The 15,879-nt window shown below is 40.1% G+C and overlaps 1 protein-coding gene across 3 annotated transcripts; it reads right to left on the reverse strand.

The window, feature by feature from the left end:
- Window positions 1–1,888: 1,888 nt before the first annotated feature.
- LOC120902485 (retinol dehydrogenase 14) lies at window positions 1,889–14,435 on the reverse strand. 3 transcript variants are annotated; one of them, XM_040311268.1, is made up of 4 exons: window positions 14,078–14,427; window positions 5,997–6,173; window positions 5,603–5,741; window positions 1,889–2,772 (listed from the first exon to the last, which is right to left on the reverse strand). In XM_040311268.1, exons 2-4 carry the CDS (start codon window positions 6,117–6,119, stop codon window positions 2,030–2,032), a joined length of 1,005 nt encoding a protein of 334 aa, XP_040167202.1. In that variant the 5' UTR covers window positions 6,120–6,173; window positions 14,078–14,427; the 3' UTR covers window positions 1,889–2,029. The 3 variants fall into 3 exon arrangements, with proteins under 3 accessions (XP_040167202.1, XP_040167204.1, XP_040167203.1); XM_040311269.1 differs by lacking the exon at window positions 1,889–2,772 and adding an exon at window positions 4,066–5,006 and having other exon boundaries at window positions 14,078–14,435; XM_040311270.1 differs by lacking the exon at window positions 5,997–6,173 and having other exon boundaries at window positions 14,078–14,428.
- Between the last annotated feature and the right edge of the window lie 1,444 nt (window positions 14,436–15,879).

Below are 15,879 nucleotides of genomic sequence, written 5' to 3' on the forward strand. Positions count from 1 at the left end.
GTGATGTACAGATAGATGAACGCACTTTTGAAGTCGTCCAAGAATTCACCTATCTGGGGTCAAAGGTCAGCAACGACAACAGTATGGAAGCTGAGTTGCGCGCAACGATGCTGGCTGTCAACCGGCCTACAGCTACAGTTGCTATATATTCTACAGCCTGAAAAATCAGTTCATAGTACTAGTACTCACATACGCCTCTTACTATATAGTATCAGTACTCACATACGCCTCTGAGGCATAGACACTGTCCAAATCTGACGAAACCCTCTTAGCCGCGTTCGAGAGGAAGATGCTGAGAAGGATACTTGGCCCCGTATGTGTGGAAGGACAGTGGAGCCGCTATTACGATGAGCTATACGAGATGTACGACGACCTCACTGTCGTACAGCGTATCAAGCTCGCCAGGCTCCGGTGGGCTGGCCATGTTGTACGCATGGAAACGGACGAAAGTAAAGTAAAGTAAAGTAAAGTCTTTTTAGGCCGTCCACAAGGACAGAGGAGGCGTGGTAGGCCCAAATTGAGGTGGCAAGATGGCGTGGAGGCGTCCGCCATTAAGGCCGGGATAACGGACTGGCAGACGAAGGCGCGAGACCGTGAGCGGTTTCGGACACTCCTGAGGCAGGTCAAGACCGCAAAGCGATTGTAGCGCCAGATAAGTAAGTAAGTAATTATATAAAGATATTTGCACGGATATTGTTTGGAATTTATATATAGCTGAAATCTCAAGCAAAAATCGATTAAAAACCACGGGTTTGTATGAAAAAAAAAACGATTTTTTGCAAAAACGTATCGTGAGGGAAAATGTGCCAATGAAATAGTTGGGGGACAATCTAGGCTCAAGAAATAAATTCAGAGTTGGATGTAAACAACACTACTTTCATGTTTTACAAGGACAACCATACATTTTTCAGTATCCAGAAATCTCTTATGATTATTAACGCTGATGTCCAACCGGTAATTTTATAGGTAAAACAGAGACCCTGCTGTCATATCGAGCTGCTGGAGCTGTAACTATAGTCCAGCATAAACTAGCTTTGCTAGACCAGGCAATGGTATAGGCACGACAACGAAGTTTAAAGTCATATCATGACTCCCACGATGACATAGTGGCCAGATTAAGGTTTAAAAAGCCCTTCATTGGGGCAGGCTTAATGGATTGGTAGACGACGGTTCAATACTATAAACGGTTTCGGATAGTCCTGATGCTATAGAAAGATGTGTAGGAATGTTATTATGATATTACTTTTGTGTGTGTGTGTGTGTGTGTGTGTGTGTGTGTGTGTGTGTGTGTGTGTGTGTGTGTGTGTGCGTGTGTGTGTGTGTGTGTGTGTGTGTGCGTGTGTGCGTTTCAATTGATCTAGGATCTAATAAACAAACAAACGAAATTACAAATAAACGTAGAATACAAATTAACAGTAAAAAGTTCTTCTCATCGATGAGTATTACGTAGTTTACGGTCTATTCATAACGCAGTTGTTGAAGTTAAAGTTATTCAGATTTTTTTATGTCGTGTGTTAAGAGCTCAGGAGAGGTAGTACTCTGATAAATCAGTCAGTAATTTCTTCGAAGCTTTATTAGCTATCGGCTTCTAAGCATAAAAAAAAAAACAAATAAATACATGAAAGCTGCATATAGTCCGATCCTGATTATGTGATCATAATAACACGAAGCAAACCAATTCGTGAAATGTCTGACAAGTTGATTAGTGCCCGAATTCGTTGAATTTGATTTGGATTGAGATTGAATGGACATCAATATTGATATTAAATATAAAATTTAATATAAATCCCATAGGATTTTTTGAGAATTTAAATGGCAATAAACGATTAAAACTGTTCAGTTTCAAGGATTCATTAGCAAAAATATCAAAGAAAACACACGCAACAGCCAAATTTCACTGGGAAATACCATCACGCACTGGCACACAATATGTACGCCAAAGTTTTATTATAAATCTTACTTCCTAAAAACGTACATTCGAACCTGTGTTGACCGGACAGTCAACTGCCTACTTCATCCCAATCGCCACCTAAATCTGTGGATCGTCGGCCGTCAGCTTCACCAGCTTCTTGGACGCTTCCCACAGATCGTGCTGCCGGGCGACGTGCTGCACACGCCGGTTCAGCTGATGCACCCTGCAGCCCCGGAAGTACTGGCCGCTGATCTGCTCCACGTCCGGCGACACCGACAGATAGATGCTCGTTCGCGCCCCTTCCTCCGGCGTGCGGAAGCACATCTGGATCGGCTTGAACAGTATGCTGATCGGGAACGGCACGTTGCGCCAGATGCCGGTATCGATTACGCCCGGATGTAGGCAGTTGGCCGTCACCTTCGTACCGCGCAGCCGGCGGGCCAGCTCCTGCGTGAACATAATCTCGGCAAACTTGGACAGATTGTACAGGTGGATGGGGAAGAGCGAGAAGTAGTTGATCGGATTGATGCTGTTAATGTTGGCCGGATTGAGCGAAGCGAACTGGTACAGCTTGGACGACACGATCACGATGCGGCCCTGGTCGGACCGCTTGAGCAAATCTATCAGCAGATGGGTCAGCAAGAACGGTCCGTAGTAGTTGGTCGCCATCGTAAACTCCAGCCCGTCCGATGTGACCTTGTTGTTGAAGCCCTGCGCCACACCGGCATTGTGTATCAGCACGTCGATCACGGGCTCGGTCGCGACGATCTCCTTCGCGAACGCGCGGACGGAGGCGAGCGAGCTGATGTCGACGTGCTTGATGAGCAGCTTCGTGTTGCCCGTTTCGGCCATTATTTCCTCTGTAAAGTAGTGGCAGCATCAAGTGAGAAACCGGAGCAAAGTGGTCGGAAAAGAGTTAGCATGAGTTGAACGACGTTACGCAGCATACTCGTTCGAAGAGAGCGCATTGCATCGTTAAATGAAATGTTTATGTACTCTTTATGCGAACTAAAGCCAAAATTGTTAATAAGCAGCCAAATCAAGCATTGTTTTATAATTTTGTAAGTAAGCAGTACATTTTTGAGCTATCTTTCTTGTATTAAACTGTCCAGAATGAGGTTTTGAGAATCATTTGCTAAAAATAATACGAAAAGAACAATAGAAAAATGATTTCGCTCCGTGTAAACGTTCATTCATTCGTCTGAAAGCTTTTTGGGAAAGCTTTCACAATTGAAATATTTCGTCTAAAGCCGTTAACTAAAGTCTGCCTAATAAACGATCCTGTTTTAGGTTAAATAGAGGTAAATATTATGAATTTTATCGCTCTTATAAACTTTTAGAAAGATCTTTTAATTTAAAAAATGCCATTTAGTAACATGATTATCGGAAACAAATATTAAAATATACAATTGAAAGTTTAATGAAATGTTTCATCGAAAGCGCATTTCGCATCATACAGTGTGTGTCAAAAATGTTGGAACAGAAACAAATAGAGTAGAAGTTAACATTATTTTTTATAAACAATGTACGAGCAATGAGAATATTATGAGAAAAATAGTACTCTAATACATTAGACAAATGAGTTTAATTAAAATGTCACATGAAAAGTAATGGAACCTTTATGAAAAAAAAATATATGTTATGACTTTTAGAGATTTTATCCCCCTGTTGATGCCTTTCGTCTGATTAAAAGTTATTAAAAAAAACATACATTCTCCTACGTTCAAGAAGTTTCTTATTTTCACCTACTGACCTAGCTCACAATTCTGCTGACACATCGAGTCTATTTGCTCGATGAATAATGAAATTTGTCAGCAGTGGAAAAAACGAGACATTTTTTAATGAAGCTTAGCAATATTAACCACCGAGCGGAGGTGGTCTTCTAAGGCGCTGTTATTATTATATGTAGGTTAGCGAAAACGCGGATGAAATGAAAAACAAAACAAACCCTATAAAAGTAAGAAAAAAGCGTCAACGAAGCGTAAACGAAGCAAACGCGCCCTCAGCACCACACGAACAAATGAAGCGAAGTAATGCAAAAATTGACAATTGAGGTAAGAGCAAACACAAACACAGCACAGCAAAAAAAACGCACGCATTATCTCGAGGGGGTTCGTTCCGCTCTGCAAAAAAAAACGGATGGAACGCCTATCTCAGGTTCATTGACTTGTGGAGGATGGAACCGCTAAACGGACGGATCAACAGATTTTATTTACCCAATACTTCTTGGACCAGCTTGAACGTTAAATGCTAAATTATAAAAAAGAAAATGGATGGAAAACAACAATACTATCTCTGTCTCTCTCTCTCCCTGTCTAGAGATATCTGGAACACAAATCAGGGATGTCGCCCTGGATCTACTAGAGGAGTTAGATTTTAGGATCGCTCTCCGTCAGCTTGACAATTTTCGCCGACTCGTCCCACAGCTTGCGCGCCTTCTCCATGTCGCTGATGCCCGCGCTCAGGCTCGCCTCCTTGCAGTCCATGAAGTACTTGCCGCTGACGCCCTGCACCTCCTCCGAGCAGGCCAGATACAGTGACGTTTGCGCGCCCTCCACGTTCGTCTTGAAGAAGCTCTTGATGACGCGCATCGGCAGCGTCAGCGGGAACGGTACGTTGCGCCAGATGCCGGAATCGATCATCCCCGGATGCAGACAGTTGGCCGTCACGGACGTGCCCTCGAGCCGGCGGGCCAGCTCCCGGGTGAACATAATGTTCGCACACTTGGACACGTAGTACAGGTAGGCGGGCAGGCTGCCGACCGGGTTCAGGTTGTTCAGATTGACCGAGGCGAAGCGGTACAGCTCGGACGCCACCACGACGATGCGGCTCGGTGCGGAGCGCTTGAGCAGATCGATCAGCAGATGGGTCAGCAGAAACGGGCCGTAGTGGTTGGTGGCCATCGTGAACTCGATACCGTCCACCGATTGCGTCTTGCGGAACGTTTCCGCAAACCCGGCATTGTGGACCAGCACGTCCAGCTTGCGCTCCGTGCGCAGCACCTCCGCGGCAAACTCGCGCACGGAGGCCTGGGAGCTGAGGTCAAGCTTCAGCACGGTTACGTTCTGGTTGCCCGTTTCCTTCACTATCTCATCTGCGGAGGAAAAAATCGTTCGTTCGTGTCATCCGGTGCGGGTCTCATCCGTGTATTGGCTTGATCCTTGATGTTTACTTAAGGGTGCCCTTGTTTTGTACAGCGGGTCATATGGACATGCATCGTGCAGTAGAGAGATTGGAGAGATGTTTGGAAGTTGCTATGTACAACAGCTTAAAGAGTAATCCCAATGGTAAGAACCGTCGTCTGCGATCCGTTGGCGATATATACAGAGGTAGATCTCCAGGTGATCGATACGATCGAGGATGAACATGCAAGACTTAAACAGTCTTTTATCAATCCTACATCATTAATAACTAGTTGTACGACTCACAGGTTAAATCAAAGACCTTGATGTATTTCCCAAATTTTGAGGAGGACAACAATCAATAACAACAGAAATGAAAGACTAAATAAACGATAGTATTCTAGGTAGAAGATGATCTCCAACACCAATATCTTTACTCCCCCAAGATACCCCAACGACCTACTTTACTAAACCCACTTCATATTCTACTCTGAAGACACCAACACCATTAGGAAAGTAATATCCTTACATCTATGTTAGCCCATTACAACACTGAAATCGTCCATACCTTGCGCCTGCTTGGCCGTCTCCATGTTCCGGCACGCCATAATGACGCGGGCGCCTCGTTTAGCCAAATCGCGGGCAGTTTCCTTGCCAATGCCCGAGTTTGCGCCGGTAATGATGACCGTCTTACCCTCCATCTTTCGCTGCAGCCATTGAACGGGGGAAAAGGTTTACAAGAACAATTAAGACGAAAGAGAAAGAGATTAATAAAAAAAACGATAGTTAATCTAGCTGGCTAGCGGTAATACACTTCATGATGCCCAGCCGTGCATTACGGGGATATTAGGACCGATGGCATCTTCGTGGCGTGGTTTACACCCCATCGTCCACCAGCACTTTCACCGCCCTGCCCAGCCCACTGTCATGCATCAACTTTTACTATCATATCGTATGCTTACAGATGAGGTAAAGTGCCCGCAGGTAAGGTAGAGGTAGTATTTGATTAGTGACAGTACGATCGCAACTCCCGTGACTACGGATGCCACCGCCGACAGCGGATCGTTGAACCCGAGTGGCGACATGGTCGGTTTTTTTGTTTTTTGGTTTTCTACAGTACAGTGGAAAAGTGTGGGGAGCTAAAATAAATGAGACAAGCACCAGAGAAAAAGAAATAAAAAGAAATGTATTAGTATTAGTTGTACGTGTTCATGCAACTTAGCATTTAGAGCCCAAATTTCCCATTGTGTATAAACAGTTTTGATACAATTAATTGCGTTTTTTTTAGGAAATTAGGTTTTAATTAATTTCACGTCTAATAGATTTGTGCGCTGTGAGGAAAAGCGTTACGTTTCTCTTTCTTTAATTAAGTTTCCGTCTGCCATGCATTGAGATAAATAAAATTTGGTTATTTGGCTCTCATAAACTAACAAAAATAAATATAAATAAATCTGAACGTAGCAGAGCAATTAAATATTAACCGCCAATCACTTTAAACAAGAAAATGAAACTTTGATAGCTAAATAATCAACAAATAAATTAAAATAATAAATAAAAAATAATACAAAGGAAATAATTGAATGCAATGAAAAGCGTAACAAAAGAAAATATTTGTATATTCGTAATTGTTTCATAGTTCAGAATTTCGTTTTACAGTCTTCTGCACCTCTGGGCATTGTACAAATGACCAATATTTATTTAACTCACATAACAACCAAATAGATCAGAATATGACAATAAACCAAGGTTAGGAATTATTTAATATACAATCTCCGTTAGCAAAAGCTCGATATTATTGTTTAATTTTTTTTTTTCATTTGTGCTGTGAATTGTTGGACTTTGTTCTGAGCTTTAATCAGTTAAATGTGTTTAATTAATTTAAACACATTCAATTAAATATGTTATTTGTTGCATAGGCAGCTATTTGCAAGATAATTTAAACCTTAAATAAATAAATAAATATATAATAACTAAATAAATTAAGAATGGAAAAAAACATTATGTAATAATTGATTTAAAAACAAATTTTAAGCGTTTTACAGCGAAAATACGTAATCCACATCTCTTAGCAGTTAATATTACGAGATTATTTTTTTGTAAAAATATATATCTATGTATAAGGATTACTTCCAAAAATATTAAAATTGATTATTTGAAAAATAATGAGAGTGAATTCAAAAAAACTCAAATTTTCAAGTGCAAATATACATTTATGGCATATGAAATGAATAAATATGAATTTTGATCGCCTGGCGATATTGGAGTTGCTAAAATTGCTTACGAAAACTCAAGCAATTCATTATAAAATATGCAAATTGTAATTGTTTTTCAGTGCGTATATTCATTTTACTGAGATTTTCATCTTTTTGATATTTTATAAAAAAATCAGGCAATAATAGAACCATTGCCGACATTATTAACAAATTTAGTACATTAACCCAAACGAAGCAAAGTTATCCTATAATAGCAATATTAAGATCAATCATCGAGCATTTACAAAATAACGCACACGATACAAGCACTATCACTTAAAAGGAAACTAAAAGTTTCAGTAGTACTCCCGCCATGCCAGTAGCTTATACATACAGCAAGTAATGAGACAAGACGCTTTGTTCCCCCTTTTTTTACGTATGCCAAGCATTGTAAAATATTTATATTAATTAATAACCAAAGTTGAACCGTAAATTCGTAATTCATTCATTCGCTTAACGCCACCGAACCGCTTCCCTTCCACGATTATTACCACGCATTTGTGTGTTTCACTTCAAAAGCGTAAGAGTGATGACACAGCAACAAGCCATTACCAAAAGGTCCACTTTACTTCAAATTACCTTGCCCGAGGCCATCCACGGAAGTAGCGACCGTTGGCCAGATATTTCATGCGTTTCACTGTGTGTTTTTTTACGCGCCTCTTCCTATGTTATCCAGATAAACAAAAAGCGATCGATCGCGTTTTACGTCGATCGTGCACGTCAAGCAGGGAGGAGAACATTCTTGAACATTCATTGGCACGTATGAACGAGGACCCCCCCTCCCCCCCCTCCAAACATAAACCATTCCTTCGTTCTTTCACCCATTTTTTGTTCTATTTTGTTTCTCTATGTGCAGCATAACTCCAAGTACTGTCGATGGCCAGTATCGATTACGGAATCGCTACAAAAAAAACGGGGAAACGTCGCCCCACCATAATTTCAATTTGCATCTTTCGCTTGCTTTTTTGCGGAAGAGGATCGCAATGAGGTAGCACAACGTGTGCGCAATAAGATATTCCACTTCGCAATCGTATTTGAGTCAATATTTACACATCGTGGTGATGTGTTTCTGGGAGGCGCGAGTTTTTTTTTTTCTTCTTCCTTCTCGCATACTCATGAGACACTCCTCGAGCGTCTGCTCGAAGTACTTAGCACTCCTGCCACTTGTAGCTACAAAGACACGGCCTGCGATCACAATTCTTTGTCTTTCTTGCTGGGCAGCGTCGCGCAGGGCTGCGATCGTCTGGACATTGGACATGATTTGGAGTTTGCTGGTGGTGCCCCACCAAGCCCCATAAGACAGGTTGCGTCCCCGTTCCACATACAAAAAAAAGACAGAACAGAACGCGAATGGTTTTGAAATCAAACAAACGCAAATTTTTCTGACCAATTGAACCACACTTAACCGCGACGATACGAGAACGGTGCGTAGTTGCCATGCTAATTGCTTCCATACCAAAACGGGGACGCTATGAGCATGTGGCCCGGTGCCCGGTTGAAGCAAACACAACTTGAGAAACTTACTTGCGCTTACGAAAAAGGAAGCGAGCCATACAATCATTTCGTTGGTTGGAATATGTTTTTTTTTTGCGCTTTGTGTTGTTTTCTTTACCGCAGTCGACAGTCAAGACAGTCTGGGTAGGACTGTCTTGTCTGCCGATCCCGGATATGCTGTGAAGATAAGCAGTACAATAAAAAAATACCCATTTTTTCCTCTCTCCCTCGCTATGTTACAGCAAAATCATAAATAAGTCCTGCCTTCGGTGTTAATCGCCTGGCAACATTGAATTGTACAGAAACATTGAAGACTTTTACACGGTTTTGCATATCATCGAAGCTGATTTGGAACGTTCTTAGGGACGTTACTTTGCCATTAAAATGATTAGTAACTAATGTTCCACGACTCCAATTGCTATGCTGTAGATGTTAAGATTTTTTTTCGATTTCCCTTCTCGTTGGTGAACCATTACCAATTTTGTTTAACAAAAAACACAATGAAAAAAACTTAGAATAGTATTTTTGTTTCGTTTGTTTTTGTTGTGTTGTTTTCTTTTTCTATTTTATTGTTTTCTCACTTATGGAACTCAATTGAAATTCAATTTTTCAATTATACTTTCGTGGCTGACTACAACATAACAGTTTGTATGATCAATTAAACTTGTTTTGTTTATATCACAAAATACACATTATTACTCCTTTCTAAAAATTATGCATCAACTATCGAAGTGATTCAAATTGAGGTCAGTAAATAACATTTATTCTAATTTCCTACGAGGGCGGCGAGGGCGGTACAGTCGTCGACTCGAACGACTCAATAACATGCCCGTTAAGGGTTCAAGCTTAGAATGAACCGTCCACGCCGTAGCAAGGATTGACTATTCGGCTGCGTGGTAATGTATTAAGTCTCAAAAGCCTGTTAAGGCCGGCATGTCCGCGTAGGACGTTACGTCAAATAGAAGAAGAAGAAGTCTAATTTCAAACCCCATCATAATAGTACCTATTCATTAGTTAATAGTAGTAAATAAGACATGTGAGCGGTATCACATTTATATTGTTTTCATTCATATTGATTACTGAAAGCTGATTTTTTTTGTTCTTCTCTTTAATACTGTTGCATTGTTCCCTGAACATTAATTCTCTTGTCCTCAGTAATGGAACTATTAAAAAAAAAATAAAAGGCTATTATTACACTTTTTTGAATAAAAATCTGATCATGGTTATCATCTTTTTACTACACGTAAGGTTACAATCTAAACCAAATTTATCTTTGTTGTATTTGTTTAAAATTTGTCAGAACTATTACCTATAACTATGACGCGTAAAGTGAGCCTAGAATACAAAATTCCTCGACTGGAACTGTTGATAATAATCAAACGGTCCATTTGTTCGATCATTAGAATTCGACCGATAGAGGGCACTAATAGAGTTTAATTAGATAACAGGCAAAATCGATTGGGACAAGGATCGGTATGTAATTCGTATGATCAACCGAAGAAGCACCGAGGGGAAAGGGCATCGACCGTCGGGTCGAACGGGAACGAGAGAAAGGGCACTTTAATAACATCAGCAGAAGTAGCGACCTTTTTCTCGCGCATTAAAGTTCCGGAGATATGAGCAATTTTTGAACCCCTTTCGCTAAAATAAAGTGTTAACATAACTTTCGTCGTTATGCATTCACGGATCTGTGAGCGGTCCCAGTTGCTGCGTTGCAACAAGAACCAAAACAGAACAAAAAAGAATTGAAAAGAGAAAAAAAACGAATACAAAAAGCCTTCATAAATTGTCGATAAATAATCGAATACAAACCGATACCGAGACGCATGAATATTCTGGCAGATTCCATTAAAGCAACATCAGCATATGAATGAATAAATTGAGAACCGGTTTTTTAAATGTATTTAAGCCCAGGCAGATAAATGCTTGAAACTGTTCCCATATGTAGTACCGGGATTCACAAAGAAAAGCAAAAACCATACGATAGAGTGAAACAAACATTGCTCCACAATTAAAATGTTTATCACATTTGCGTCGCATTCGTTTGTATGCCCTTCATTTCAACAACGTTAGGCTACATCCTAATCTACTTCAGCGTTTTATTGAAATTACCTAAATCACACTAAGGCGATTGCACAGTCGATGCCTTGATTGAGATAGAAAACACGTAAAATCGGATAAGAAAATCATCAAACCAAAACAAACCCTTGCGTAAGGTGTTTCTGCATTTTGACCGTTTCGGCCAGTTTCGTGGTAAAAATGTGACCTCGCTCGCTCGCTCACTGACCAACAGCTCACACGGTGACGAAAACTGTGTTACCGAACCAAAGGGGAGCGCTTGTTAATCGAAAGCGAAACCCAAATCGGTGTATCGTTTTTCCCATTTAAAGGCTAAATTCGAACGGCTAAAAGATAACCTTAGTTAACCCAACATCTCGGAGTATCTTAATCTCGGTCGAGTGTTGTAAGTGCTTGGGAGGCGAACATCGCAAAACAGAGCCCGTTCAGTTCGCCTACATAATCACAAGGTGAGCTAGCCCTTCGCCAAAAGACAGCTTTTAAAAATGGTGAAGTGTTAAATGTGAATAAAAACGAACAACTTGAATGCTGAGTAAGCGACGAAACGGGAACGCGGAGCGAAATGTCCGAAAATAAAACAAAATTTCATTGTTTTTGATTGTTTACCTGCGACAACTTTTACCAGGAGTCGGCCTTGACCCGAATACTAGCTTTCAACTTGTTCAGACTCTTGTTCAATGCTTGGATCTGACTGGTACGCGATCAACCAAAGATCAGCCTTAATAAAGCTTAAATTATAGTTAATTCCATTTGTTTTTGCTAACACACCTCTTAACCTTTACCAGCATCGCAAAACTACCTATTTCCCAAACATGCAACAGAACTGTCCAAAAATGACCCTCAAAACTGCTGTTTACAACTGACACAGGAAGTGACCCAACATTACAAAAAAAACAACAGAAACCCTCAAATTCCAGTCGAACTAATGATTATTTAAAAGATACTATTAAATGCGTGATATTTTTTTTTTTTTTTTGCTATTCCAAGCAACGTCAAACCATCGATCGAAGATGGATTTATAAGTAGTGTGATTCGACCGGGCAATCGCAGCTCACGAATTCTACCGTTCTTCGGTAAACACACGCGCTTGGTAGTTTAATTTTTCAAGCGAGAAGGGACACGTTAGCTTTGAGAATCAATAAAAGCCCTGTGTGAGCTTGAACACACAATTCCTAACAAACGGAATGAGTGACGTGTTTGAATTTACACCGCTAGAAGTACGGCCATAATTAAATCACAGCACTCGATCATGCCCCTACAGATGTAAAACCGGTCAATTATATGGACAGCTGCACATCAACATGCTACCGCTCCTCAGCACCAGACCGGTGGAATATTTGAAATGTTTTATTTATACAGGAAACTTTACAGAATACATCAATTGTACTTTATGTTTTGAATGGTTCTAATGCAGAATTAGATTGATCAGCTCAACAAAATAAGGTGCTGTGGAAAATTTTAATTTGTTTATTTAAAAAAAAATAAGAACAACAATGATACAGGGTTTTCCCGGTGTTCTCATAGTTGTCGGACACTTTCGTTACTCTTTCTTATTGGAAGTCAACTTGATATGTTGGAATTTGGAGTCTATGGAGGGCACGCTTTTTTGATAGGATTCCTGGAAATTCCAAGTAGATTTGTCCAACTAGGGTGCTATAGAGTCCAATTCCCATTACAATAAGTCCATTTCACGTATGAAAGAGACAATGAAGTGTGTCACAGCTATGAGAACTCCTAGAAAACCCTGTAAAAAGTTTCATTTAGTTTTTGTAGAAAAAATGGAATAAAATCATTATAATAGTTGAAAAAACACTACATGTAAAGTTTGTTTTTAATTTGAAACAAAACTATTTTTTCCACGTGTTTGTATCACACGATCCTATGGCACAATCGCAAAGACAATCTAACAACATGCGATAGCTTCAAATCGCATGTGAATCCCCTTATTAGCAGCACTTATTATTCTTATTAGTCATTCTATCTACGGGATACTTGGGTAAACATAGCCAAGCCCCTGCCCTGAGTGGCTTAGGCAAGTCCAACTGAGAATAATTTTTGCATCCAATAAGAAGAAGATAAAAAAAGATAAAAAATAAGTATTGAAATCAAAATGTAAAATTGCTTTCTCTAGACACATTTAACTATCATTAGCCTCTCGATAAAAGTCAATTTTGTGCAATCATTTGCATGCATTAAAGAAAAATTGCTTTAATTGTATACGATTAAAGTTTGATAAGCTGAGATTACACAACACGTGTTACGAGGCTTTATATAAAATAAAATATTCCCATCTTTTATAATGCTGTTCCGTAGCATCTTTACTAAATGCAACGGCTAAGTCAAAAAATCAAAAAAGCTCATCCATCATCAGCCCCGTATTTTGGAGGGACGAGGAGTGGGGGTGGTGGTGTTTTGTGTCATAGCGTGCTAAAAATGCCGAAAATGCGAAAAACGTAATCACCAAAACCAAAAGACGCAGCAAGCACCGTCGGACCGTTGGACCGTTGGCCACCTTGAATGGAAATATATTGAAAAAGCGATTGCTTGGATTAGGCGCAGGAATGTTTTCGACAAGGTGTCTCAAATTTGGCGGTCTCAGCTTTCGGTGTCGTAATCGGTGGTGCCTGCTGTAGGGCGCCTGTAGTCTGTATCGCGCAAATATCAAATCTTTCATAACACACACTCACGCGCACACAAAATGCACACAAAGTCATCGATTTTGTAATAATCTTCCCGTTGCGCAGGGCGACCCTTCGCGCTCTAAAGCGAAAGCTTTGCCGCAAAACGCCCGCAAGAGGCCTCGGTTTGGGCTGTCTCACTGCCCGGGGCACAACGGTATTCTGCACCCAAAAATAAAAACCCGCTTTGACCTAATTTTGAGCGAGCGCGTTCCTACATTCCACGAAGCGAATAGTAACCTCCAGCCGGCCCGGACGCTTTCTCCTTTACCTGTTTGTACATATCTTTTTTAGCTTCTCATCTTTGTGCATATAGAGTTTCTGGCTTTCTTTTTGGTTAGTTTTTCGTGCACTGTAACGTGGAATTTGTACATTTTTTTTTGTTTTGGTTACGATCTACTCTTGTCCATCAAAACCACATACACACACACACCCTACACTAATCACCAATTAAAAACGCAATTATATACAATAAAAAACTCACGCAAATAATACTTTCACGACATGCAAAAGCCCGCACATAAATACTATCACACTAACCTTTGACCTGTGAAGTTACACGATCTGGGTGTGCGCGCCCTATCTGCACCACCGGCACTGATTACACACTCGGGTTTTTTCCCCCGTTTGCGCTTTCTCAACGTCACAATGGATGCACCACAGCACACCCCCGAGCTTGCACGCTTTCGAGTTGGCAACTTTCAACCTGTCGTGAACGACCAACGCCAACGGACACCAAAGGTTCGCGGTGCGACAGAATAACAGTATTGTCTCTTGGATGACTCAAAAACAAAAACAAAAGGGGCAAGAAGACACTTGTCTTGTTCGGAGCGGTCCGTCTTCCGGCACACTCGACGGTCACGATCGTATTGAGCTGGCGTGTGGTGCGCACCCGGCTCGGAAGTTTTTCGATGCTCTCCTCCCTGGCGCCGATCGCCGTGATCGAGGCGAGTTCGTGGCGCGCGATGACGCCGTGTACAGATATTGGCCGGCGATACACTTGGAGTAGGGGTAACAGCCTTTCGTAACAGGAGCGATTTGTCCGCTTGGTTCGTTTGTGTTTCTATGGTTGATCAAGTTTTGTGTGATGGCTTTACAATGTTACGAAAGGCAGTGGTTTACTCATAGTTATTTACTCACTTATCTTATTAAGTTTAACTTATGCACAAAAATATATATTACAGAGTGATCTGCATTTCCAATATTACACATTTGTATATTGTTTTATACATGAAATGGGTTTGTATGGAAATTCTACTGATTACCGTTGCTGATTTGTTCTCTTATTATCTTAGATGTTTAAATTTTTCATCGATGAACTCATTATTTCAATGACTAATTCTTAAATAATTAAATCGAAATAGTGTATTTTGAAATGAAAATATATGATTCACTGAAAATGTATCCAAATAAATGGGCAATAAATGAGCCTTTGCAACACTTCACTTTGTTTTGCATTAACTTGGTTGCGACGATTAAACGAACGAAAATGATTTAAAGAAGAAAGTTGGGATGACTCTATCAGGTATACTATTTTTAAAGGATTGAGTGGATTTATTGTAAATCAAATACAGTGGAGCGCCACTTATCCGGGCACATCGGGACTCGACCTCGCCCGGATATGCGAATAATACGGATAATGAGTCAAATAATATATTTAATCACAAATTCTTGATTTTTTTTTTAATTTATCTTATGTTTTGATAAAAAATACCCAGTTCTTGTTACCTTTATGTTTTTTCCAATAGGAATATCTGAAAATTGACATGAATTAGTGTGTTTTTGTAATGGCAATGTGTTTTAATAACCGTTTTTTCAAATATCCTCCTCAAAACCAAATGTCACCTTTGTATTGATCTGTCATTCTTCAATAGCACGGATAAACGGACAGCCGGATAAAAGGTACCCGGATAAACGGCGCTCCACTGTATATGGCGTTATGGTCAGTACAATAGCTCTGATCAAACAGTGTCAATAAATAATCGTATAGTCGTAGCCGCTAAATGTTGGTTCTAGCTCACCTATTTTTTTCTCCAAGGCTTCAAATTTTGACTGCAAGTCAATTGTTTTGTTTACTAAATTTAATCTATTGTCTGAAACTGTGTGTTCCAAAATTATTCAATTAATGATAAGTATTTAACTATTAAAATACTAAAATTGCTGCGCCAATTTTGGAAGTTAAATAAAGTTAATGTTAAATAATATCTTGATAATGCAAAATAATGTAAACTGTTGTAATTGTAAAATAAGGTAATAATGTAAAATGTTTGAATATATTTTGTGATATTGCAAGTACCTATTTGCAACATTAAGTAAACATCAACCATAAACATTAACCTAAC

This window comes from Anopheles arabiensis, chromosome 3 (assembly GCF_016920715.1).
Source record: "Anopheles arabiensis isolate DONGOLA chromosome 3, AaraD3, whole genome shotgun sequence".
Taxonomy (NCBI): domain Eukaryota; kingdom Metazoa; phylum Arthropoda; class Insecta; order Diptera; family Culicidae; genus Anopheles; species Anopheles arabiensis.